This window comes from Cataglyphis hispanica, chromosome 25 (assembly GCF_021464435.1).
Source record: "Cataglyphis hispanica isolate Lineage 1 chromosome 25, ULB_Chis1_1.0, whole genome shotgun sequence".
NCBI lineage: Eukaryota > Metazoa > Arthropoda > Insecta > Hymenoptera > Formicidae > Cataglyphis > Cataglyphis hispanica.
This window is the reverse complement of record NC_065978.1, coordinates 817,241-844,969: the sequence shown is the minus strand read 5'-3', so window position 1 is coordinate 844,969 and position 27,729 is coordinate 817,241. Positions and strand designations below refer to the sequence as shown.

Sequence of the window (27,729 nt, the reverse complement as noted above, 5' to 3'; positions counted from 1 at the left end):
AAGAACATTTAAACATTTCGATACGATGCAATTGAATAATGAGCAAATCAGCAACAGTTTTTAATTTATATCGGATATGAACTCGGATATGGTTATGAAATTCAAAAATTATTTATCACATTTATTCAAAAAAACTTGTCTCAAATATATTTATTTAATATTTTTCAAGCTTATTAATGCTTGTTAGTGCCTCAATGTTTACTATTACCTAAATAAAAATTCTTCAATGAACACATTAATATAATTGTGTAATTTGTTATTGTTAAATATTTACGCACAATTTTTAACTTTGTTTTATACATGTGTAAGATAAGATTAATATTAAATATTTTTTTTTTTGGCTTTGTTTAAGATAACTTTAAGTATTCACTCAAAGTTATTAATATGTTTTCTCGATAAAACTTTGAATATTATATACGGCGCAGCTAATAATAGATTAATAGACGAAGTTAATAATAAAAGTGTTATAAACACTAGAAGAAAGCGAAAGCAAAATGCATTTATGGCAACGATGATGCGAGGATTCTCGCAAAATATGGATATAAAGCTTTCTCATAATTATAAAAATCGTTACATTTTCTGAAGTGACGCGAGCTTTATCATAAAACTATGCTTAAAACTTTTATGAAAATCTCATCCCCCATATGTCTAGGAATATTATATTTTCTCGTAGCAAAATTCTCATTTTTCCTCTTTTTTCCCTACTCCCTCTTCGCCCCCCTGCTCTTGGTACATCGCCGTTTTAGTGGCTTTTAAGTTAAGTAGTTCCGCGTTCGTAGTGCGAGAGCGAAAATTTTTCCCGCGCGAAAGAGAGCGTGTAGCATCTCCCCCTTCCGGCCTTCGATCGATCGGACGCGACCGCGGCCAATACCAGACACCATCCATCCATCCCTCCGTCAGTTTTTTTTTTTCACCTCGCGTCTACGTAAGGAAGAGATGCGGACGCGCGCCAGCGTAAGGGAATGTCTAAACGCGGCGGGGATCAATACGTCGCCGCCGGCGACGATCAGATGCATTCCATAAATTGCGATTCGGAGACGCGGCGGAGATGCAGGCGCCGCCGTCTTTCGCGTTCGCACCCTCGTTAAATGACTTTTGCGCTCACGCGTGTAGGGCGGCCTCCGGTTGGACGATAACGAAGCAACGGGACGAAACGCTGAAAGTTAATTTCAAACCCGCGTCACGGAACGTTACACATGGTAACACCGGGTGCAATGTAAATGAAGGCTCGCTGGTTACAATACCTCCTACTCAGTAGGAAACCAGCCAAGAATGCCGACCAAGATACAGCTGTTTCTCTGAAAACGGTCGGTTTGGTCGATTGCTTGCTTATCGGTCGTAGTGTGCTTCTGATAGCAGTGCTCTTGCCTTTGGTAGGATGATGCTGCGTCTACGTACGTTAGCAGCGCCTTCTAAAATCGTGAAACTATAAGCTACATTAGAGATACGTATCGTTGTTTTCGTTTGACATGTTAGTTCCGATTTGTATATGTTAAAAAGTAATAAAACATCAAAGCAGACTTACTCTTATTTATATTTGTCATGCGAAAACCGATAACAGAATCGATCAGCAACGTAGTCTACAAGTTCAGACCTGACGATTGATTTGTCAATGTCTATATTAGAAATAAGCATTTTCCTCAAATTAATTTCAAAGTACGACGTGAAAATTTATGAAATAAAAAAATAAATATCGGGAAATAGATATGAATTATCCACTTCTTCTCTTTTTTTTTTTGTTTTCTTTATTCAAAGATTTTCGCAAATTTTCGCTAGCTCGCAATCTATCTTTTTTCAAAAGACTGTAAAGTTTGAAAAAAATAGATTAAAGAAGGAGCCTGAAAACGTTATGGCAGTATTTTACAAAGCTTCTAGCAAGCAGGCTAGAATTTCTAAACCTTTCTAAAGGTTCGTTGAAAAGGGATCTGGAAGGTCTTCCCGGGTCTCCCGCCGACTCTTTCAACTCCTCTCCCTCTCTCTTACTGCCTAATTCGCCCCTGGAGTGCGTTGGCTGCATAGTGAACACGTGTAGAAAGATAGACGTGCAGGGAGGCTGGAAGGTGAACATGTGTGTGAGTTTAGTGGGTGTATACGTGTGAAGTTGAGTCTATACGCACACGCACAAACGGGTCTATCGTCGCCAGCTGTTGGTGTGTGGTGGGCTGTTGGATGTATGGTGGGAGGGAGGGCAGTTGGGAACAGGCTCGACTGCTCCCCCTAATACCAGAGGATTGAATGGGCGAGGAGGGTGGTATTGGGTTCCCTCACCCCACTCCCACCACCCACACGCCGCTACTCCCAACCCGCTCAAGCCACCCACTTCTATCCGCCTGCCACCCCGCCTGCCCACCCACTCGCCACCCGACTGCCGTCGAGGAAACAACCTGCAACCGAACCAGCATAACGTTTTCTCGAACAACGATTTCCATCCATTTCGTCTTCACCACCGGCATAAGAACGTAAGTAAATCCTAAGATCCGCCAGCAGTTTCCTGTGCTCAAAGACGTTCAGTGTATCCTGAGCCTTCGTGCGTGCCTTTTGTGTGCTCTTGTGTCCCGTCCGTCGTGTATTCGGGTGTTCATCATCAACATCATATAGTATCAGTACGATATTCAGCCACGACACCGTGTCTTCGCCGAGAACAACACGTTCCTCTCGAGATGTATGTTGCTCCACTTCTTCCACTGTGTTGCGCGTCGAGAACGAACGATTGGGAGAGAAAGTGCAAAGTAGGACGGTGAGAAGGGATACGAAGAAGTAGAGCGAGCAGATAGAGCGAGAAACGAATGCGAGAGAGCGATTCTGAATGATGCCGAGTCGCGCACAAACGAGAGCGAGAGGAGAGGCCGCCGCGGCCGCCGTATTGTGTGTATCGCGAATAGGCCGCACGCGAATACCTATCGAGAAGTGCGCGCGGCGCGGCTGTATCTGCAACGTCCGTGTGTTCGTCGCTGTTCGACGCGCACCCGTGCGACGGATAGAAAGAAAAAGAGAGAGAAAGAGAGAGAGAGAGAGAGAGAGAGAGAAAGAGAGAGAGAAAAGTATATATCCGCGCTGGGAGAACATCTCTCTCAGCGCGGGAAGCGCGAGAAGGTTTTCCGCAATATCGTATGCGTGATGTTTAACGCGAATAATTATGATGCGGGTGGCTGGTAGCTTTTTTTTTTTCTTTTTCCTCCTTCACGATGTGTCCGCGCATACGCGACAACGACGGGAGGAAGACAGCGTTGCGATGGGTTGGGGACGAAGGTTTAGCCGCGCGCCGCTTCCGGAGAAGCGGAGAGGAGAGAACGAAGGGGAAAGGAAGGGATCTTTCTCGGCCGGACGGATGGCCATACGTGCGCGCGCGCGTGTGTGCGATCGCGCATGTATTTACGAGTATAGGCGCGCGAGCGCCGGAGAAGATCTGCCTGGCGTCCTTGGTTAGCCGGCAATAATTTCCGGATGAATTTGAATGGCTGATTGCACGCGTGTCCTCTCTCTCTCTCTCGCACCCTTTCTCTTTCTCCGTCTATCTATTCATCCATCTGTCTCGTCCTCTCTCTCTCTCGCTCTCTCTCTTTCTCGTCAGGACTGTGTCTCTGCCTTTATGCCAAACGACCATGTTCTCGCCGTCGTGTCATCTCTCCCTCTTTCCTCCTTCTCCTTCTCTTCTCCTCACCGAACTTTCCTACTCTTTTTCTCTACGCTATGACGCAGGGGTTCTCAACCGGCGCAGAAACATAAAGTTCCACCGATAGTCCAGACACCCTCTACGCGCCACCATCTGTCGTTTCTAGGGGACGTGCTCTCGACCGATGGTAGAGGGGAATATTGATTTATTCTTCGCAGTAACCCCTTCCATGGATTCAACGTTCTTGTTTTCCCCTCCACATCTACGTACACAGCCGACTTGGTTTAGGTGCACGCACACATGTTGCGGGGTTGCCAGTAGAGGGTTGCTCGTTTCCCCTCCTAGTTACTCGAGCGGCAATCGTGACGATCAATACCCGCTCGTTCCTTCCTCATTCCGGATATTGTCACCACCCCTGCAAAACGCAGTGCCAAATTCTTGTGTATGTATCATTCGATCGAAATCAACCGGAACATGAAAGCAAGACAGACGGTATATAGGATAGGTAAAAATCAATAGATAAATGTTTATAATAAATCTGAAAAAGACACATAAAAAAAATAAAACTCTTTGCAGAAGACAATTTTCAAAAATAAAGCTCGAAATATAAAGAATATGTCACATTTGTTTAAAACAATTCTCATTGTCATTAGAGATTTTAACAAAATAGAGCAAGAATAATTGTTAAGAGTAAAAGGAAGAAAAAAAATATAACTCTCGAAGGATAATTTTATAGAAACTTACTTTCAGAATTTAAAAACCTAGTAATTTAATTAAGAGACCTATTCTCACATTATTTTTTCGAGAGAAGTTACAAATAGTTTTGTTTGAAATATCGATTAATAATTTTAAATAAGTAAAACAATATAATAGAAAGGAAGAAAATTCTTTAAATAAACGAAACATCTTTTACTCTGAAACAAATCTTATTTCTACAATAAGAAATTGGTTAAGATATGAAAAAAAAAAATACACAAGTTAAAAATATTTAAAATATGCAATTGCGCAAACACATATTAAAAATGTATTATTATATTCTACGGAAAAAAATAATTAAGATATTAGATAAGAAATTAGAGATCATTAAGCTTATAATATTTTTCTATTTGATCATGAAAAAGAGACAGTCCGTTTAGCTAACGTAATCTAACTCACCCTGTATATTATTGTCTAATTATTTCGAATTTAAGACTCATAGTGTCCTAGAGTTAGCGTGTCCGTTATAAAGTTTTGCACATTATTTCCTCTCATTCTGTGCCGTGTGCTGTCTCTTGTTAAACTTTAGGAAACACACCCTCGAGTATTTGAACGTATTTATTTTCTATTTATCGTGGCACATGCACGCACGATAGAATATGTTCACTCGATTATATCGTCGATAGAGAGCAAAACTTTTGCACTATCGTATCTTTCATTTAGTCGATTGATCAAACACGTATAATGCTGATCGCAACAGCTGAATAAGAGCAAAAAATAATTATAAATTTAAAATTAATATTATAAACTTTACTGACAATTACATTTATTAGTATATATTAATAGTATTTATTGATTAATGAGATCTGTTATATCTGTAAAATCTCAAAATTTATTTACATAATACTATTGATATGGTCTACAATATACGGTATTAATATCATTGATAATTCTCGTTTTGATGGCTTATAATTAGACACTTTTAGCTCAATATATAAAGTAACTGCTGAAAATAGAACAGAGAAATTTTCTTTAAAGTTTAGATCTCTTTGACGACGACTCAGCACGCAGGTAGACGGATTGCTTAGGGACACAACACAAAAGGAAAAGATTTATTATTTCTGCGTAAGTGACCGTTAAGGCTGTAAAATGGAGGGGAGTGGCACCGGAATTAGCAGGCTTGATTGCTACGAGGATATGTTTAAGGAAATCACAAGAAAACTTTACGGCGAAGATCCCGATCATAGAAGTAAGTTAAAGTTTTCTCCTATAATTTAAGAATAAACTAATAGTAAAAATTTATTCCGTTAAACATTTTAAACATTTAAAATTATCAATTGTTAATTATATTTGTTAATATTATCTTAATAATATTATAATGTATAATCAATTATATTTATACATATATGTAATTATTACGAATTATACAGCAAATATGTTTTCCTACGCGACACACATGCATCATTAGAATACAGTTATTGTTATACGCTAACTTAATGTAAGCTCAATGCAATTTTATAATTTAAAACTATTATTCAAAATTAAATTTTGATATCATTATCTGATTGATTATACAACAATATAATAATTATATGAATCACAAGCAATCAAGATAATTTTATTTATAACTAACAATCTGCTTAAATGTTTGAAATTGTAATTAATTCTCACTGTCAAAAGTTAAATTGATACCTAAATCGATATTAATATAATACGGTTTAACGAGCGCTTTGTTTTATAAAAGAGTGATGCACTTTTTTTTACCATTGAATGCAAAGAGCTCAATGCCATTTATCACAATCTCGTTTATGCAGCGTCGAGCGTGCAAAACGAATTTGAAACGTCGGTTTCGTACAAAAACGACGAAGATACAGAAAATGGTACAGATGGCAGTGACGATGGAAACTGGACATACGACGAGGAACCGCTAAAAGGCACTGATGGAAGCCGAATCGCAGCTTATCACGCCGGAAAAGCTACATGGCGATGTGACGAATGCGGTGAGTATATCCGATATATGCATTGCTAAATGTGTTCTTTTGCAACAATATTCAACGAACGTATTCGAATATACTGTCGTGTTTAAAATAACGTTCTATAAATCTGTCTAAAATTTTTTTTTTTTTTTGCGAAGCTAACTTGTTTACAATCTCCATAAACTTAAAGGTCTTGATCGATGGAGCACTCAGAGCATAGCTGAGTAATTTTCTATCCGATGTAAAAAGTTTAACTGACACAAGATAAAAATAAGTCGATTAGTAAGGGTAGATAGTGAAAAAAATCCTCCTGCTAATTACCGATCGTACCGTTTTGAACAATGGTATTTTACGGCTATATCTCATGGTTCTTGCATTTTTCTGGGAACCCATTTGCAGTTTTTTATATTATCTAACAATATGAATATATATTGTAATTAAAAATTTTTATAATGTTACGAATCTCCAATAACTGCAAGCTCTTTGCTGCGAATGTATAACGAGGTTCGATTAATTCATTACGTGTGCATGCGAGAAAAATATAAGATAAAATGCAATATACACAATGTACGAGAAATCATATAAATTCTTTGCATTTTAAATCTTCTGGAAAATTTTAAGTCAATTTAAATGTGAGAATATTTTGTATACGCTATGCAATTGATTAACATATTTTTCAAATTTTATATATTATATAAATTTTTTGTTAATTAAATTTTATATATATATATAGATTTAAGCAGTATATTATATGTAATTATCTTTTCTTGTATAATTTTATTATATCAAATATTTCACTAATTATTTAGTATTTTAGTAATGTGGTATCTAAAATGACCTGCATATGTGTCACAATATTCTGTTCTATATGTTTTGGAATAGATATATAGACGCATATTTCTTTCCGATAATTTAAGTAGATAGATCGGATATATAATTTCCCTTTTTTCTCTTTTCTATTCTATTTTTAAATTAGAACAGTATTATTCTTTTTTTATTTTTCACAAATTTTTCCTCTTCTTTTTACTCAGTGCTTTAACAAAATCGTTATTTTAATGTTTCCGAGAACGATAATATTTTTTTTTTTTTTTTTTTAGATAAGTGTCTCTATTTTTCTCATTGCACTTTCTTCTCTTTGAATAAATTCTATTGTTCTATTCATTGTTTCGATCAAAATTTCAAAATTTATTTGTATGCGTTGCTTCGGATATCAAGAAACACGATAGTGCCTCGCGCCAAGTATAAACGTGCAGCTAAAAGTCACAATAATTTAGAATAAAGAGTAAAAGAGCATTTTTCCGAAAAAGTGAAGCCAATGATATTAAAAAGTTGCATTAACTAAATAAAAATTTATATTATATATACTATAAAATTTATTTATTTCCAATATTAAAAAAAAATATATCCAATAATATAAAACACAAGAAATAAAATAAAAAATTTATACAAAAATAAAAAACTAATACAAATAAAAAAATACAAAATTTTAATTATAAAAACTTGTCCCTGCTAAACTAAGCAATATGCTAAAATTAATGTATTCTTTAATATATTTATATATTGCAATTATTGATATAACTAAATGAATTATAATTCTAAATTAAATTTAATAAAATTAATCTTTGTGGAACAGCAGGTATAAAGTTCTACACCTTTGTTTGTCATAAGAATGTATTGCGGAATTTAATTGACTGTTTGTGCCAACAGGCGATGTCATGGCAAGTAGCCCACGCGAGATTGCAGAGCATTTTATGGAACTTCACTCCTCGAGGATTCTACTCGATAATAGTAGAAACAGACATCATTCGCCCCGCAAGGATTATTTGCAAACAGATTTTAAAATCGAGGACATGATTACGTATTTAGAGAGACTCCGTGAACGCGCCGAACGGACGGCACCTCCTTCCAGAAGAACCCAAGAAACACAGACTGTACCTGCGGCTTTACTGCCTGTTACCTCGAGCTTTCTCCTGCAAGAACTGCCATCCGTTCCTGCACCGCAGCATTTGCAACAGGTATCCGAATTAGATTTCAGATCTTTTATACATATACATGAAATTATTTCATCTCATTTTTCAAAATCGCAGAAAATTTCTAATAGTTTTATTTATAAATTCACAATAATTGTTTGACAGTTTAAAAAAATAAACTCAAATTGATTTAACATATATAGGAATAAACATAAAAGTGAATTTATAAATCATGAATTTATAAACGTAAAAAAATTGACGAGAGTAAATAATTGTTCATGCGCGGCATATATATGCTTTTTAATTTAAATCAGGGTGTGCACTCAAATTTTTTAAAAAAATTTCCTGAAAATTCCTTGAACTTCCAGTAAATTTTTAAAAAATTTTCAAATAAAGAGAATATTTTAAAGATTTTTTGGTGTACTTTTTAAAATAAGTTTTTTTGTATGCGTTTTCTAATGCTAAATTTTAATAACTAAAAATTATAATAAAGAATATGTATTGTATATCTTCAATATTTTATTAAAGCTAAAAATTTAATTGGATAAGCAGAGATAGATATATATTTATAACATATTTTAAATTGCCGATTTCTTCTACAATATAGGAGCAAAATTATCAAAGAAAGAAAATTCTTTTAAAAATTCCCTAAGTCTCAATATATATATTCCATGAAAATTCTCTGATTTTTATTAGAGAAAAAAATTCCCAAAAAGTTTTCTATGTTTTTCCAATAGACACCTTATTTACTGTTGAATTGTTAAAGATAATATAAAGCAATATATATATAAATTGTTATAGAATACAGCTACGATGACTACCTCCGCTACAGCATCCGTGAGTGGCAAACGATATACTTGTCCATACTGTCCTTATGGAACCGACAGACGCGATCTCTACACGCGACACGAAAACATCCATCGCGAGGAGAAGCCGTTTCACTGCTACATCTGCTTCAAACCCTTCAATCGCGCCGATCACGTAAAGAAGCATTTCATGAGAATGCATCGCGATCATGTTTACGATGTCTCGAGAATACGAAGACCGGTGGGAACAAACGCACCGAAGCCGTTGCAACAGGATACAACGACAACACCAACAGCGGCGACTGCTAATACGAGTAGTCAGCAGCAACCGCAACACATCACTTGTCAATCAACTTTTCCTAGCAACAAGGGTTATCAGTTACAGCCGAATGTCGCTACATCGGGCAGCGGCACCATCGGTATTTATCAAACAACGGCCATGCCCGCGCCGGGAGGAATCATGCAATCTGATGCTAATAACTGCAACACGGGCAGGCGCGTACAAAACGGCGGTTGCAATAGCAAGAGTCATCTTAAAGGTGGCTCGAAGAGCGCGCAAGAACGAAGGTTCACATCTTGATTGTGACTTTCCAAATTTCTTCTTTTAATTAATATCGAATTTTCTTCCAGTAAAAAACCAATTTTTGTAATAATTTCTGTTAACTATCATTGATTCATTTTGTAATATCCTTCCATAACGCAATTGTTATAATTGCAACGTCATATTTAATATATTAGTACACGTTGATGTTATACATTTAAAAATTACCAATTCCTTATTTTTAAGATATTCCTGCGCATATTGTCCATGGAGCGGCGTTGATAATTGGTGTCTGAAACGACATTTGAATACCCACACGAAGCCCTTTGCGTGTAGTTTGTGTGAGTACAAAGCAGCTCGCGCCGAGCGACTTTCCACGCATGTGCTCAAGGTTCACAACAGGAGGCAATGTTCGAGATGCTCGTTCCTTGGCGAAGACGCAGCGCAATTACAGATACATCAACTGCATGTTCATCGAGTTAGCAGTGCGAGTGCACCATCGACATCAACTGCTCAAACGGCACCGCCGCCGAGCAATCGCCACCCGCAACCTTTACAGTAAGATAATGTTTAATCTTATATTCATAAAGTCATTTATTCATTAAAAATAGCGTTATCAAGTAAAAACCTTAATAAAAAATATATATATATAACATTAGTAAAAAAATATAAACAAATATTAAATCCATTTATTTTAATATGGATTTATCGAATACTCTAGAAAAATTACATATCCTAAATCAAAATATAAGTAAAAAAAAAATCTTGAAATAATTTTTAGTAAGTAAATATATTAGTATTTATCAAGGTCGATAAGACTATATCGGGTTGAAAAGATCCTACTAGACTAATGCAGGTTTAAAATTAATACTAAAATCATACTAATTGCAAATTAAAATAATGGTAGATAACAGATAGCATTCATAATATTCGATCTGCATTTGCCATTAATAAAGATAATATTGTGTACAAAAATAAACTGTTTAATTGCCTAACTAATTTAACAACATATAATTATATATACATTGCGAAATGCATTGTATGAGTAACATTTAGTTTTTTTTTTCCATTTAATCAAAGTTTGGAAACATTATTAACAAGTTTAATCAGTAGTAGATAATGATGCATTGCTATTCACGTTGTGTAACAAATTCGAGGTATCAAAATATTGATTCAGATCGCAGTTAATTATTTATATATCTGAGGAACTAATTAAAGTCGTAAAATATAAAACTGTCGATAAAAATCCACGAGTTTGAATTTAACGATGTAATTACTTACATAATATATGTAGCAAAGAAAAATGTTATGCCTTAAATCATATTACTTCATATCTTTACGTTATATTACTAGAAAGAAATTATTAAATTCTTTAAAAAGAAATTCATAGAGTAAAATAAAAAAATAAACATTTATGGTTACATATACATAAAGATATGAATAAAGCTATCTTTATTTTTCCCCTATTCAGAATTTTTGAATGCGTATAAATATTTTATATAATTTTGTTTACGACGAAAATGTTCACAAACTTCTAAGCTCAATTTTTTCGCAGAAAATTTGAAGGATCTTCGTCCTCTTGCTCTCGCTGACAAATAATTTACGCGATCATTTATTGCTCATTACTGAATTTATAGCCCCGTGGGAGGAGGACGACCACCACCTGGGCCACCAGTTTTTCCAGCACCAGCTCCAGCAATCGCACCTGCTACCACTGTAATACCGCCGAGCACTATACTCGGGTAAGCCTCGTGACATTTACCACTGTTGCACGTGATACTCGGCTTGTGTTTATTTAATTAATTGCTGCATTCTATTGCATTTCTCCCTTTTTTGGTTACCATTAATTGTGTAATGAATGCCGAATGACTTTAAGTGGCAAACCGTTTTATATTTTATGTTCGTTCATCCGGCAAATATTGGCGCGCTCGATGACGGGTTACAGATCTATTATTAATTTTTCGGCTCCAATCATCGTCTCCGATCATCAATTTGTTATTATTTATACGAGCGATTTATAATGCGTTTGATAATTATTTTTTTTTGTCGCGGAATGCCATAATGATCGTAATCCGTCGATGCATCTGACGACTCGTCATCTCGCCCGTCTCACTATCCACTCCTCCTCCTGTTTTGTTACGTTCTCGCGTCATTTTTTGAATTATTTTTTGTTAAAAATGAGATCTCTCGTCTTCTATGTCCACGCCATGTGCACGCTTCGTTTGCTTTCGGTGTCGTAGATTGCGCGCGGACGACGTTTACCGTGCGTCACTATTACTAGATGTGTACCTTTATTTAGTTACACAGTTTTATCTCTCTTACGTCGTGCTACGACGAACGTACGTTGGTAGAAAAAATGACGCGAACGTAACTTATGGAACAGTGCCGCGGTGGTTGCAGCCACGAGATGGTAAAGTCCCCTGCAACTGCAGCAACCATGGCATATCCCACGGAGGAGGAGAATCGTCGCATAGCCGGCATCAACGGTGACGACGACGACTACGACGACGACGACGACGACGACGACGACGACGACGATGATGATGACGACGTCGTCCGAGGCAATGGTAACCGCGAGGCACGCAATCGTGACCTCGACGCGCGTCGCGTCTACGGTTTCAAGAATGATAAGAGCGATTTTGTATCGTGTCCGAGCGATCAAAGTAACGGGAGTAGTAAAAATGACGTTACCAGTACGTCTAACAATGATTTTACATATAGTTACCAGCTATTATCGAGGGAAGAAGCCGAGGAGGACCGATTTTCGGAACCGTGCCATTCCCGAGATCTCACGTGTAGACAGGACGAGAAGGAAAATCAACAAAGACCGAGCGAGAGACGATCTAGGAAGCAGAGCCAACCGAGACAGGTGAAATGGCACTGGGATTCCCGGCAGAATCTAATACCCGCGTTGGGTTTACAAGATCTGACAAACGTCGAGTTGAATAATAGGTATATTAACGGTAAGATAAGCATAATCTCTGGACGTCAACAAAAATGGATACAACGGCGCATGTTCAAGTGTCATTTATGCGAAAAATACGCGCCGGCCCGAGGAGTGAGCCGTCGCCCATATCACAGCAAAGCCTCGTTGATACTTCATACATTATGGCGACATAAACGACCATCTTGTCATGAAAAGAATCGCACGTTAACAGATAGTTTGCCATCGACTATCTCTTCGATCACGCTCAAGGCCACATTTTTCACCAACCCAAATTACAGATATCATAGATAACAGCAAAGTAGGTTGGGAGTGGCTAAGAGCGTAAATTGTTATTATTAAAGTAAAATTTTTTGAATGAATTATAATCTTTTTCAAGGAACTCTAGTCGAGGATCTTTTCATTTGAATTTTGATATATCTGCTGTATTTTTGTACCTTACTGATTATCTCCTCGTTGAATTTAATGATTAAATTAGCTTTTTCTTTGTTACGGAAGTACCTTAATCTATCGTAGAAATAAATTTTGTACTCACACAAGATGTCTATGTCAGTAACATAACAGTTTGTGTCTGTACAAGAGAAAATTATAAGATATACTGATCTCCGTTTTCTCATAGTATATTATGCAGAAAATAGACGCCTGTTCGAGGAATGAACAAACCGTCGTCCATATCACAGCAGATCTTCATTGATACTTTACACATTGTGGCTACATGAACAGCAATTTTCATGCCAAGAATCGCGCATCAACCGTCAGTTTGTCATCGACCATCTCCTCGATCATGCTCAAGACCACGTTTTCTCACCAACCCGAATTACGGAATATCATCAGTTAATAGTAAAGGAGCTTGGGAGTCGCTAAGAACATAACATTGTTATTATTAGAGTCTATATAAGTTTTTTGAATGAATTGTAATTTTTTTTTTAATGAATTCTAGTCTAGATAAATTTTTAATTTAACTTTTTATTTTTGTAATTAGCTACCGTTATCTTTCATTGAAGAAAAAAAAAAAAAATTTACTAATCAACACATAATTTTCTGATACCTGTAAATTTTATATGTTATTATTGTCGGGAATGTTTCATTGTTTCCCGAAATATGATGCAATTATTTTACAAAGAAATTGTTTGTGCTATATTCTAGAAGTGCACGAAAGAGAAGCGTGATATAAATAAAATTAATGTGATGGGAATCTTTATAATTGAAAGTATTTTAACGTAACGTATGTAAGAGATATGTAAATACAATTTTCGCCATGATAATCTCGATCGCTTTATGTAAGATATCTGAATTTAATGTGTATGTTATGTAAATAACTTATCTGCCACATGAGGATTCAATGACTCTTCAGAAACGAAAGATGATTTTTCAAGTAATATTAAATGAACGATATAAAATGTAGGTTTTGATGATTGATTTAATAATCAATGTTCTATGGATTTATCTTCGACTATCTGCACTATGCGTATACTTTTCGCTGTCTTACAATTATACTACCGACGAAGCATCATTTGAAATATAATTATGTATCACGATTAAGCAACATACCACTTCTGTATTTGGCTACATAGCCATAATTTTTATAAAATTACAATTTACTATAAAGCGTTTATATACAAAATCATTATCTTGTTTACGTTATTATATGAAATATGTCTATTATACGAAAATGAATAAAGAAGAAAATTTGCAGATGAAATTTGTCACAAGAATCTCTTAACTTCTCGTTCCCATTATTTTTTCTGGCACTATATAACCAATTTTTAATTGTTTCTCGTAAGTTACATTTCTTTTTTGATTTATGAACTAGGATAAACTAATTGTATATTTCTATTCTTAATTAGTATAAAATAAAAGTGCGGTAAAATAATAATAAAGGTAAAATAATTTATGCAAAATAGTTTTTCTATATGAAAAAAATTTTATAAAAAAATCAAAATTATTAGTTGTAGGTATTGAGAAAAAGAAAGACATCTTCTCATCGAGAGAAATTATATATCGAATGTCGGTACTTTCTAGTATGTATATATGAACGTGTAACTTGAGATGGAACCAGTAGTTGCCAACACAGTTTCTAATCGATTGTTGCTGTTGATATAATATATGGCAAAAATAGATTATAATTTGGTAATATATCCTTATGTTATTTAATATATGGTAATTGATATATTATATTTAACATATTACATAATGATATTTTACCACAACGAGCAATCAATTATTAAAAAATGTTCATAAACATAAAATAAAAATTTTTCATATTAACCATATCATGAGTGCAAAAAATAATTTTATAATTTTTATAATATATAAAATATTTAATATTATTTTTCTATTTTAATATATATATATATATACGGTCTGATGTCAATAATTGAAATAATTGAAGTTAATAATTAAAATCTAAAACTGTTCGATGCAGTATTTCTCGCTTTTCTCCACGAAATGTTATTCTGAAATTATCAACGAACTTTGACAAACCGATTTCAATTCAACCAGTCAACGATAGAACTATGATGCGCTTTGCATACATAATGCAGCTTGCATAGCGAATGCACTGTGAGATGTCTTGAAAATAAAGACGTCAGTTGTCAGATTTACGTAGGTTGTCGATAAAAATTATTATCCTGCGACAAATGCGATTGATGACACGTAGAATCTGATTTTCTGATCAAAGACTCGTAAAAGTTTTTCAACTGTGCGTTTCAGAATCATACGTATGTGTGAATATTGCTATTATATTTTAATAGTTATATTATATTATTTATTTATATATATATATATATATATATAATAATAATTTAAATTTTATTATTGTGCAAATTTTATTATTGTGTATTACATATATATATATATATATATATATATATATATTTATATATATAATATGATATACATATATATGTATATCACGCCGATTTCTAGTGAAGTTTGTCAGTCAGTGATGTTAATCAGTGATGAAAGCCGCTGATCAACTTTCATCCCCGAGATGGATTCGGTATCTGGGGACTCTGTAAAGATCGATAACCAGGAGGAAGTTATGACGAGCACGAAGGATCAACCGAGGGACGTGGAAAAACCAGCTTTGACGAGCAAGACTTCACGTCAACATGGTGGAAATCGCGTTCTATCAAGCCGAGCACGAAGCGAGTTAATCGCAAGAGCAAATCAGGTTAGAAAAGTCACGTAAGCTCCCGTTTTGCTTCGGATAATGTACACAAATATTCGTATCATTCGTTTTGCATGAAAGCTTTGGATTTGCGAAAACACACGATCGATAGATATGTTATTTAGTAACTTTACTTTTGCGCGCGTTGATGTATATATTAATTAACCTTTTGCATACTTAAAACGAATAATCGCACGAATATAATATTTTTATTATATATATATATATATAATTTTCCGGATATACATTTCCTAAAAATACAACTTAATTATATAAATAATCATGATGATAAATCATTTATACGATTAAATTGTATTTTTAAGCAGTATATATATTTAGATGATTGTTATTATTTTGAATATATCAGACTCTGATTTCGACATGTGTAAATAATTCATGTGTTATAATTTATATAATGATAAAAATCTATATAATTAATTTGTATTTACCTGTTTATCTAACGTTAGATTATCAATATGTAGCATCACATTGTAGGATGGCGGATATTGTTACTACAATTAGTATAATGATAATACGATTAATTATTTTGTCATTGAACCGATTAATTTGATAAAACCCGGAATAGCGCAATAATACATTAAACTACACTATGTGCATTTATATACTGCGACTTAGATAGTTGTATACTCTAAAGCCCATACATACATCTATGTATCTTTATAGCGCTCATTCAATTGGATTACAAGGTGGATAAATGCTGCGTTAAGATATGATCGTGGCTTTGTTTTATCGCGCAACCGACACTGGACATAGAAACAAATAAATAAATAAATAAGCGTTTTATCGCTCGCGGCAAAAGAGTTGAATATACATGCGTGTTCGCGAGAAAAAGTGAGGCATTTATATATGACATGCTGCAACGCAGAAAATAAAAAATGCGTGCGTTAAATGTCACGATTTGTGCCACGTTTCACTGCACACGTCGATAAGCGAACATTCATTCATTCAACAAGAGCAACGATAAAATATTTTTACATTATTCATAATCTATTAATATGGGTCATTGAGCATTAGTTTCCTGATTCATTTTTATCGATATTTACAATTAGATGCAACTATAAGCGCATTATTCAATTCGTTGAATCACGATTTACTTGCTCTTTACAAATTGCCAAAGGTGAAATAAAAAGATAATTAAATTATTATATTTCAGTGATTAAAGAGGGAAAGGAAGGGAGCACATTTTATTATTATTTAATAATAATAAAGAATTATATATAATATTACTATTTTTCTCTTTATATATATATATATTGTTTGAGAAAATAGTACATTCAGTTGTATATTACATTTAATTTGCAAAATTTAGTTTATAAGGAAATATAATAATAAAACTATTATATTTTCTGTCGATATTGTTCTCAATATCTATTAAACTTTTTCAATAATTTTTTATCAATTTATCATAACAATTATTTTTATTTTACAGACATCAATAATTCATTATTTTAATATTGAATTTGTAATTATTGGCAGGTATACATACATACATATATACATATATACATACATATATATATACATATACGTACCATCTCGATCATAACAAATCTATTTTACCGTAAAATTTATCGACAAAAATTTATTTCACTTTTATTCTTTGTTCACAACATTCATTTGTGTATCACGAATAGTATACATTAATCGATTGGCAATTTTCCCGCCTACGTTTTTCTAATTTGTCATCATAAATATCAAAAAATAGCTCTCTTTTAAAATCATGCAGTGTAATGCGCTTTAATAGCGCGCGTTTAACCGATCGTTAAAACTTGCGTCCTCGAACTTACGTCTCGTCCTTACGGTCCTCATTGTTCGCCGTTTTCAACGTCGTGTTCAACATCTCTAAAACTGACCCACTTCAACTTTAAAGCCGACTTGGGTCACCAAGTACAACGGAGTCGCGCACCTTGGAGCACATAATTAATCGTTTCCCGCCCAGAGCGAATGAAAGGCAGCTGGGTCACGAGACGCAGTCACTTTGGTCTCCTCTTTTCTCTCTCTCTCCCTCTCTCTCTCTCTCTCTCTCTTTCTTTCTCGTTGTGCGTCGCAATGTTGGCGCGATATAACGCAGATTTTGCCGCGTGATATATTTCGCGGTGCTGCTGCCCACGAGCCGTCGATTGTAGCGGTGATAAATAATTACCTCGGTAATCGCACGATCGGTTTGAAACACGCGAACACAACTTTCGAATATGTTCGTGATTTTCTCAAGGATTCCACGTGTTTTAGCGCGTGCGAATGAAAGATTAATCATGTACTTGTCACTGAAATTTTTCACTACTCCCCCACTTTACTTGTGCAAATTTTATAGGCACTTTGTTCTATCGAAAATCTCGTTCCTTCGCTACGTGATCACAATACTAATGATTTCGCTTTTGTTTTCTTCTCGCTTTTAGAAGAGAATTGCATGATTGATTCACGAGATAAGCGCTCGCTCTTTTTCGAAATCAAGTAGATAGCACGCGATAGCACGTCCGTCGTATAAGAGCAATCAAGAAGCTTTTTCGTGGTAGTAAGAAACGTATTTCCGGAGGTTCATACATATTATGTGTGTATACGCTCGTCAATTATTTCGCGAAAATTATGCACACGCGTTACGGTATACCGCGTTAACCTCGCGCTATTTTACGCGAGAAGAAATTTCATCGTGCAAGCGAGTGCAAACGCGTGTAAAGTTAACTTTACGAGCTCGATAACGAGGCAGACGGAGAATTCGCGGCCCACCGCGAAAATCGATTTCGATTCCGGGGTTTTCGGACAAGTCGCCCGTATAATCAGATGATTAGATTCACGTATTAGAGTGCTAATTTCATATTAATCTCGTAATACACACGCGCAGGGTGCGCGTTTGCGTATGAATTCGATCGTCGAATTACGTCCGCAATTTGAATCGGTTGCGCGCAGAGCTCGTTAACTTTCACGTGCGCGTTTGTAGGCTCGCGGCAAAGTTAATTCGTCGTTAACGCACCTCCTCGTTATTCTGCCGATGTACTATCATAAAATACGAGAGTGCGTTATCATCGTTAAAAAGTTTCGTTAAAAACTGCTACGCGATTTATATTGGCCTGTTATTTATTAAAAAAAATTTTATAAAAAGCTAATTTCTCTCTCTCTCTCTCTCTCTCTCTCGTGGAGAAATTATCCATGGATAATTTACTAACAGTAAATAAAGGCATCCCGATACAAATTTTATATTTGACTTTAATCACACACACACACACACACACACACACACACACACACACATATATATAGTGAGTATCATTCAGATTGTAAATTCTCTTTTAAAAAAGAATAAAAAAGAAGAAAAAAATCTTACATGTTCAACTATAAACTAGAACGTGTATAGGTATAGGGTATCAAACCATGTTACACGTCGCACCTGAAACTAATATGACACGCCGCAGGCTTCGTTCATCGAATACATATATTATTACGCGCCAACTCGTTAACCGCATCGTCGAAGTTAGCGTCGAAGATCATCGGGTGGCGATAACGTCCTCCCGTGGAAATGGAGTCCCTTATCTTTTTAGCACCGATTCCAATTTTACAGACGCGAATGTGTGGAGTTGGCAATTATTCGACACAAAGGTGTCGATATAAGCCGCAACCATATACAGTAGAGGATCCTCCGCCCTGTTTCGTTTTCTCTCTTCCGTTCTAATCGGTTAACTCGATTCGTCTCGCCTCCTTCTTGGCTATCTTCTTCTTGTAAATAAAGCGGGAGATTATCCCTCGAATCAATTTTCATTGTAAATATCTTAATCTGCGCTTATCGTTAATCCGTGAGTCGAAATAATTAGATTGCTCATTTGACGATACGCGTATTTCTTGATACAATATGCCCGTATATATAATTGCCTGCCGTTTTATAAAGCGAAAATTTATTTTCTACCGCGAATGAAGAATGCGCTGCTTCATTAGCTCGGTCGCCGAAATCACATGCAAAATCGGCTTCGAATACGAGATTACGTGTAGGGTTTCCGGCATTGTCGGACTGACTAGCACGCAGGCTTCATTTAATGGTAGGCCGTTGCAGCAGAACTAGGGAATTGATCATTCCATTTTTGCGTTTCCGTTAAGCCTGCAGACCGCGGATGGCGAAATTGTAAATTAATTAACACATAATCCGTGTCGTAATCCACTTCGAAAATCGGCAGCGTACTCAATTGCCGAGCATTGGATTACGAATGGATCGAGCTTCCGCGCCGTTCGCCGCTTAACTTTTTGAAGGATCCAGCGAAGAGGATTCTTCGAGTCGCGTAACATCGCAATTAATTCACGTAATTAAGGAGAGATTTCATCTCAAGTCAAAGAAGTAGGGTCTCAGAGTGAGTTTTATGATAGGATCGTGCGCTGAATATTCGGATTACATAGCGTTACGTTTTCGCTTGATGAAGAACAATTTCCGAATTGACTAAAAATGTTTATAATATTTTTTTAAAAGAAGTTTACTCAATAATATGTAACGAAGAAATAAGCCAATCGCATTGTAAACATATCTTTATATGCTATTATATATAAATTTTAATTTATATTTAATTAAATTCATCTTTATTTATTTAAGTTAGTTTAATTTTTGGTTTTGTAATATTTTCTATTGTTATATAATATATTAATATATGTTGAAAGGTGAAATCCGGTGCGATATTTATATAAGTGTCTTAATCAGTTCGGATTGATAACAAGTTGCGCAATTAGCAAACTACTCATCGCATAATTAATATCTTAGTCTGTTGTTGTCACGTGACAGATTTCCAGCTGGTTTAAGTGTATTACAGATAATTATCTCTCTCGGGTAATTCCGATAATAATACCGGTGATTGTTCTGCATTATTCTCATTACAGCACGAGCTACAATCGTGCTGATACACGTGATATCATCCTAGTTACAAAAGCACACCGTATTTTTATGCTGATATCGGGGGTGACAATAAAACATCATGCATACACCAGTGGCCACCGGACGGTCAGGAGGGTGTAACAGAAACAACAATTATCGGTGTGCCGGCACAGGTCGCCTCTGGCATCCGTTCCGGAAATGACGGTAACCGTGTCTCGTTTCCTTCCTTCCTTCCTTCCTATCTGCCTTCGTATGCCTCTCCAACTATCCGCGTGCCTCCTCGCGTGCAAAATCGATCGACGATTAACGCGGCCGACCGGCCGCATAAAAGAATTACGTAGACAGTGTGTAATTATTTTATTTATCACGCAGGATATTTTTATCGTTCGCGCAACAGCAGGAAGCAGATGAAACGCGTCGGTAGAAAAATAGATGTTTAGAGGGAAAGGGAGAGAGAGAGAGAAAGAGAGAGATAGAGAGAAGGAAAGAGAAAAGGAGAGAAAGGGCACGGAGCGTGGAAAGAAAAAAATATCGAGAATAATAGAGGGTAATCTGCGCACAAGAGGGAACCTGGTGAATGAGTGTTAATTATCCATGTGTCCCGTGTGAATAAAATTGTTCATGTATTCATTGACCAAACAGAGCGTGAAAATATCATTTCAAGAGAATTAGTTTACTTAAGAGTTAAAACGCTTTGGCAGTTTTATGAATTTAAACATGGAAGTTACGCGTTCGCGCTGTTCCGGGATGGGTAGGGAGGAAGCAGAAGGGTGTGAGAGAGAACTGATAGCGAACGAGATAATAAAGAATGGCGATTCGCTTCAAAGATGTAATAACAGTAATTATGATCCCGCAGCGCTATTATCCCCTACATCCGTTTTCGGAGGAACGTTTACGGCCGCGCGTGACTTTACTTCCTCTCCTTTTATTACGAATCGATTCATATAAATTCTCTTAAATCAGCGTACGTGTCGGGATAAGTCTCTCTCTGCATATCGGGTACACAAAACGTGATGTCGAGATCAAAAAGAGTCTTTGCTCGAAAGAACTAGATACCTTTCAAATCAGCGCTAGGAGAAGAAATAATGAAATACCTGTCGCAATATCTTTATATACGGAAATAAAATCTTATATATTTTTATATATGCATTTATATAATATATTATTCCATAAATATTTAACAAACAATTAATATTAAAGAATTTACTCTAATCTTATTGGTTTTATGTTACGATAATCAAAGCGTTGATTCTCCGTTCAAAGTGGAGAAGCTCTATAGTAAGTTCCAATCTAAATCATCGAGTTACGCTTGGAATTGGCTGCACTCCCGACTACTTCCTCCGTCACACAGTATTTTTGCCATTACCGGCGTTTACCAATCGTCAAAAGCGCGTTTGTCAAAACAAAAACGCGGATTTCCGGATGCCATCAATGGCTTCGCTACGTGCGATGGATGCGAAGCGAATCGTCGATTAACAGCGGACGAGCTAAAAAGATTATCATACCGATTAATTGAGTGCAGGTGGAGTAATGCGAGAAACCGACGACACGTCATCCGAATGTTCGTCCAGCCAGAAAATTACGGCGCCCGCCGTATTCGTCGTCACGGTCGTTCGTTCGCTCGTTCGTTCGTTCGTTCATTCCTTCTTTTCTTCGTTCACTTTGGCCGTTCGCTCGTCCGCAACCTGGATTTATTCCGCGCAATTACCGCGATAAGGGTCCACCTTAATAATTGTTCCTTAATCGTCCTCCGCCAGTTTCCAACCCCGCCCATTTCGTCATCGTGGCTTATAGCCGCATACATGGGAAATCGCTGAAAATAGATCCTATCTATTGCAGTGACCGTTTTGGGAGATGTGTTAAAGAAGTTATGCAGTTAAAGCAATTTAAATTTGCAACAATATGCAGCAGAATATATTTTCAAGCAACCGAAACTACTTGTCGAGATCAATATCCGCTACATACTGAGCTTTCCTCTAAGTAAATAAAACTGTAATGACAAAGTCAAACATAGCATGTTAAAGTAGGATATTTACTAAATATTTACTAGATATTTATTAAATATATATATATTTTTGTTGTAATTTTTCTAGCCTATAACTATTAGAGAGAGAGAGAGAGAGAGAGAGAGAGAGAGAGAGAGAGAGAGAGAGAGGGAGAGAGGGAGAAGGGGAAGGGGAAGGGGAGAGGGAGAGAGAGAGAGAAAGAGAGAAAAAGAGAATATAAAAATTTAATGCAAAAAACAGTGTAATCAATTTCTCTTAAGAATTCGCAAAAGTTAATATTATACAAAGTCTCAAGTTTTTCTACAAAATTATTTTTCTCAAAACCTTTAGGAAAATTATTCAAACATCGAACTTTTCGAATGTGTTTGATATTTATCTTCGACGTCAACGCAGATTAGCTTGAGTATAACGTAATCCGAATATAGGAAAACCTTAGCGTGTATAGATAAGTACATGTGAGTACCTGGCTTTACTTTCACGCTGTCACGTCAGTAACACCACCGCGGAAGGATGTATAAGTTCTTCAAGGAAATCCCAGCTGACGAAGTGACAACTAACACTGCCGTATATATTATATCACCTAAACTGCCTATGTAGTTTGGTGTTTCAGAAAAGCCCTTTGAATACTATATGTCAAGGCAGCGTCACTAGTAGGACTAACTCAAAGAACTCGAGTAATATACAATTCCTATTATGACATTCCCAGGCTTTAATTATTTTTGAATATCATTTGTTAGCAACATCCTCTTATAGATTCTCTTTGTTCGATGCTTCATGCATAATACATTGACAAAGCTAAAACACATAGATGTGCGAAAGAAATTTATTATAAAGGCGAGCGCAAGTTCTTTAAACAGATCATTTCAAAGATAATCGTTGATTCGATTATTTTATATATAACTATTAATAGTTTTTTAATTCTCGACATTAATTATTTTTCTAATACTTCCAGAAACATTTAATTTGATTAGATTTTTCAAATCCGTCATTTAAATTTGGCTATTTATATCTGCGATCTAAAATATCGTTGTTAAAAACTGTAAATAGTTATATATAAAATAATCGAATCAACGATTATCTTTGAAATGATCTGTTTAAAGAACTTCCGCTCGCTTTATAATAAATTTCTTCTATTATAACAGCTTGGAAAGTCAACGGAAACGAATGTTAATCGGTATTATTGATCGAGAAAGCGTCTTATTATTATATTGCGATAGAAAGATTGCGTTCCGATATTCCTCCGAAGAGGATGCCCGAGTTGAAACTACTTTTCCATTTTTCCTATTAGACTCAATTAACTTGCAAAACTTAATAGCTGTTCTTAATGGGTAATATATGTATATACATATACATATTCCTATGATAATTTTGTTTTTGTCGTTAATTTCACGTTCTTTTATTTTATGGCATATCATAATTAGGAATTAAGAAAGTCGGGATTGCTCATGGGAATGATGAAAACGCATCGAACACAAGATATGTATCTACTAATTATAGGATTATTATGGTTTAAATCCCGGTTTTTATGCTTAGTTATTTAAGAGCTATGAATAAAATCGATCTTATAATTTAAACACTTAATTAATAAATTTCACCTAATTTGACAATATTTTGCAATATATTAAATAAAAATGTGTATTTAATCACGCGTATAATATTAAATTATTAAATCCTTTTGCAATATTAAAATATTAAAAAATATGCGCTAGAAATGTGTGTTAAAATGTATGCAAAAATCTTTTCTCAATATTAAACAAACTTTTCCCCATAACAACTGGTTCATAGTTCCTTGTTCGATACAAAAACATATCAAGTTGCCCAGATACACATTAACGAAACGATTATGCCGCCGTTTCATGCATGCGTGGCGATGCATGAAAACGCGCGCGTGCCGTAACAGGTGAAGCGTAAACTTCATATTTTGCAGCTGGTAAATATTTGACGAAGAAGCGTTTGTGCGCTGAGCGCGGCGGGACTTCGCTTGATACGTATAGGGTACTTGCCGTATTGCCAATCTCTCGTTCAAGTTCAGGAAGAGTAGATCGCGTATCTATTTCTCTCGCGCGCACACAGATAGACTAATCCATATCCCGCTGTGAAATCGGAATCAATGTCAAATACCCATAAGCGCGACATAACAGCTTAGAACATTATCTGCGCGACAATGAGAGTGAGAGAGAGAGAGAGAGAGAAGGAGCGAAACAGAATCATCCTACCGAATCACCGCGCCAATCCCAGGGGATATGGCAGGAAGGAGATCGATATCCGAAACACAGTCTGCAGCTGCTCGAGCCGAAAAGCCTTACTGATAATTGGACGCGCGCCGCTCCTCTCTGCGCGCGGAGCTCTCCTCCTCTCTATGAATCGATATTATCTGTCTTATATATCCGGCGAAATATCGAGAATTACTCCTCCGCGCGGTCCATCCGTGGACTCGCTTTACGATCTCTCGACCTACATTTCTCCTCACGATTCACAATTTTAAGAAACAGTACGAGGAAAGAAAAGACGAGCGTAAAAGCTACACCCATGGCGCGTTAGTTGTTTTTATCTCCGTATTATTGCATCGTAACCACTCGCTGGATTTTAGATGTAAGCCGAAGCGCAATCTTTACGATCTACTTTCTCGACTTACAACTTAAAGAAGTGCAGCAGAGAAAAAGAAGAAGAAAAAAAAAGAGAGAAAGGGGGAGAGAGAGAGAGAGAGAAAAATAGTAAGGGCGCTAATAAGAACTGACGTTTTCCTTCACGTCTCTCTAAGCGTTTTTTTTCCTGCACTTTTCTTTCATCAAATCTCGCTCAAACGCGTCTCGCCGGATAGTCTCTCTCAGCCGTGTATTTGTTTCTTTTGCGGCTAATTCTCGACGTCCCACTCTGTTTTACTGCCTAACTAAGAGTAGCCGTGACTATTCTTCGCATTGACCGATTTAATTTCGGAACACCTAATTCGCGTACTGACTGGCTGCAGCAGCTTCGTTCGCTTCGTTCGAACAATGAGCGATTCAGTGGAGAAGAAAGGGCTTTAACTAAATGAACCTACAAAGCTCCGCTGATCGGGCTGTTCCGGAAACACGAAGATTGTAAGCTCAAGACGAAGAGGAGGTGCACTTGCGTTTTGAATCATACAAACTTACAGACGCCCTTAATTATTTTCACGACTTTCCCGAGATACTCGTTTCAGTCGGGTCCGTTAGGATCGAGCTTCGCGTCTCTCGAACTATGATTTCATCGAGCTCGTCGAGGTGGAAATATAAAATTGTCTTGACGATTAAGGTAGAAATAACGAGATAAAAAGAATACAAACATTGTCGCTTTGTGCTCTGCCGGCTGAAAGCGCGTGTATAAATGTTAGTAATAAAATGTTTATTTAAATGAAAATACACAGCAATGATTAGATGTTGTATGTTTGAGCACGTCTTTTCTTATCATTTGAATGAAATATAGATCGCAAGCGATATGTAAAAATGGATGTGAAAAAAATATTTGGGGAAAACAGCCATCAATGGATAATATTTCATTCTCCTTCTCTCTCTTTCAACGCTTTGCTTTCGTTGTACATAGCTACAATAACGCAATTAAAATGTGAAAATCAAACGCACCATTCCATGCATTATTGAAAAGTTTCCGAAACGATATTGGCTTTGTTTTTTGTGTGGCATTTTTTTTTTCCGATTGGAATAATCTTTCAAGTTATCTTATATTGTGTGTGGAAAAAATAGTGCACTATACCATATCGGGAAATAGATCAGAGTACAATCCAGAGTGACTCGGGAAGTGAATACTGAATACATTATCTACCTACCTAATGCAGTTCGCAGGTAAATTAACATACATCGTTGAGAAATCGTCACGCTGCGAAATCTTCTTAAAGTTTCAATGGGCCGCGAAAACTTTTCGACGAAATGAAAATTTGCCAGAACTTTTCTTCACTGGCAGAATCGATCGCCATATATACTTAGTTCTCATGGGTGTCGTTAAGTCTGTGTTATTTACGGGAATATTGGAAATAATGACAATGCTGCATTAAATTCGTAAAGTTGTCGAGAAAAATTTATTTCATTTTATTTATCATGTATGTGCATAAGCGTTATTTCCATTTAATTGAAATTAAACATATTTTGTATTTTTATTAAAAGAAATTAAAAGAAAAAAAGATGAAAAATAATATTACAATAAATAAACATTAATTGTAAGTAATATTTCATAAAAACAAATTTTTATGAAACATAAACTGATAAGATAGATTAAAACATATGATGTTATTACGAAAATCTGTCAATAATATCACAATGATGCGGAGGTAATCAATGAGCCATTTCGACAATTTATATCACAAACGTAGCAGCGCAGAGCTAGATAAAAAACGATTGCAATCAATGATAAGAAATTTACTGATTATATTATCGATTGAACACTAAAAATTTCACTGAAAATCTATCGTTTCACTTTTTAAAAATACGGTTGTTTTCGTATCAAGCACATAAAAAAAAAAAAAGAACTGTACGTTTACGTCATAAAAAGGAAGACTTTGCATAAACCACTAGGATAACAAATAATATGTAAAATCGAACATACATAAAATGGTTCTTCTTCTTTGAAATAGTTGAGGCATTACTTCCGATATTTCTCATATAACGCAAAATTTACATGATCATATCGGAATAGCACCTAAGAAACTTTGCATTTGGCATCTATATAATATTTCCTAGATGTATGTATCAAGTATGAGAGCATATTGGGTGTTTCAGGAAGAATTCATATCTGTTATCCTAAGCAAATTGAAACAAAAAAAGATATATATATATATATATATATATATATATATATATATATTATATATTATATTATCGTAATAATAATTTGCAATATTTATATATTTGATCATATTATTTCATATTTATATACTTGGTACTATTCATTTTTATTCAAATTATTTAATTATTATAATTTTTAATCACCTTAAAGAAATCATATATTTTTTTATCTTTACATGTCAATGTTTTTAATTTAATTTTAATTTTAATTTTAATTTTAAACACATACATGATTATATTACTACTCTCTTCTAATCTTTTATATATTCTTTATCGTTTCAAATCCCGAAGTATCTCCTATAAAATATTCCGACAAGATATCCCACG

At 35.4% G+C, this 27,729-nt stretch overlaps 2 protein-coding genes across 6 annotated transcripts in view; one reads left to right on the top strand and one right to left on the bottom strand.

Moving 5' to 3' along the window:
- LOC126858531 (regulator of G-protein signaling 17) overlaps window positions 1-27,729 on the bottom strand; it is a 235,222-nt gene that overhangs the window by 14,352 nt on the left and 193,141 nt on the right. The window contains exons 4-6 of one of the 4 annotated variants that reach the window (XR_007688687.1): window positions 1,526-4,028; window positions 1,245-1,412; window positions 228-1,156 (exon numbers count right to left, since the gene is read on the bottom strand). The exons of 2 other annotated variants lie outside the window; for them this stretch is intronic. The gene's annotated coding sequence lies outside the window, so the exon portion shown is untranslated. Of the gene's footprint in view, window positions 1-227; window positions 1,413-1,525; window positions 4,029-27,729 lie in introns of those variants that run through there. One more of the 4 variants, XR_007688686.1, reaches the window with a different exon arrangement.
- Window positions 2,316-14,189, top strand: LOC126858505 (sal-like protein 4). Of its 2 annotated transcripts, XM_050608886.1 has the most exons (9): window positions 2,316-2,459; window positions 5,348-5,558; window positions 6,124-6,309; window positions 7,993-8,300; window positions 9,057-9,628; window positions 9,849-10,160; window positions 11,240-11,344; window positions 12,324-12,565; window positions 13,166-14,181. In XM_050608886.1, the coding sequence occupies exons 2-9, from the start codon at window positions 5,459-5,461 to the stop codon at window positions 13,201-13,203; spliced, it is 1,863 nt and encodes a 620-aa protein (XP_050464843.1). In that variant the 5' UTR covers window positions 2,316-2,459; window positions 5,348-5,458; the 3' UTR covers window positions 13,204-14,181. The 2 variants fall into 2 exon arrangements, with proteins under 2 accessions (XP_050464843.1, XP_050464842.1); XM_050608885.1 differs by having other exon boundaries at window positions 12,324-14,189.

Bases quoted from the DNA above. Each gene is read 5' to 3' on its own strand.
- LOC126858505 (XM_050608885.1), top strand. From the start codon at position 5,459: ATGGAGGGGAGTGGCACCGGAATTAGCAGGCTTGATTGCTACGAGGAT. The intron at 5,559-6,123 runs GTAAGTTAAAGT...TCGTTTATGCAG, and splicing joins CGAAGATCCCGATCATAGAA to CGTCGAGCGTGCAAAACGAA. The intron at 9,629-9,848 runs GTTCACATCTTG...CTTATTTTTAAG, and splicing joins AAGAGCGCGCAAGAACGAAG to ATATTCCTGCGCATATTGTC.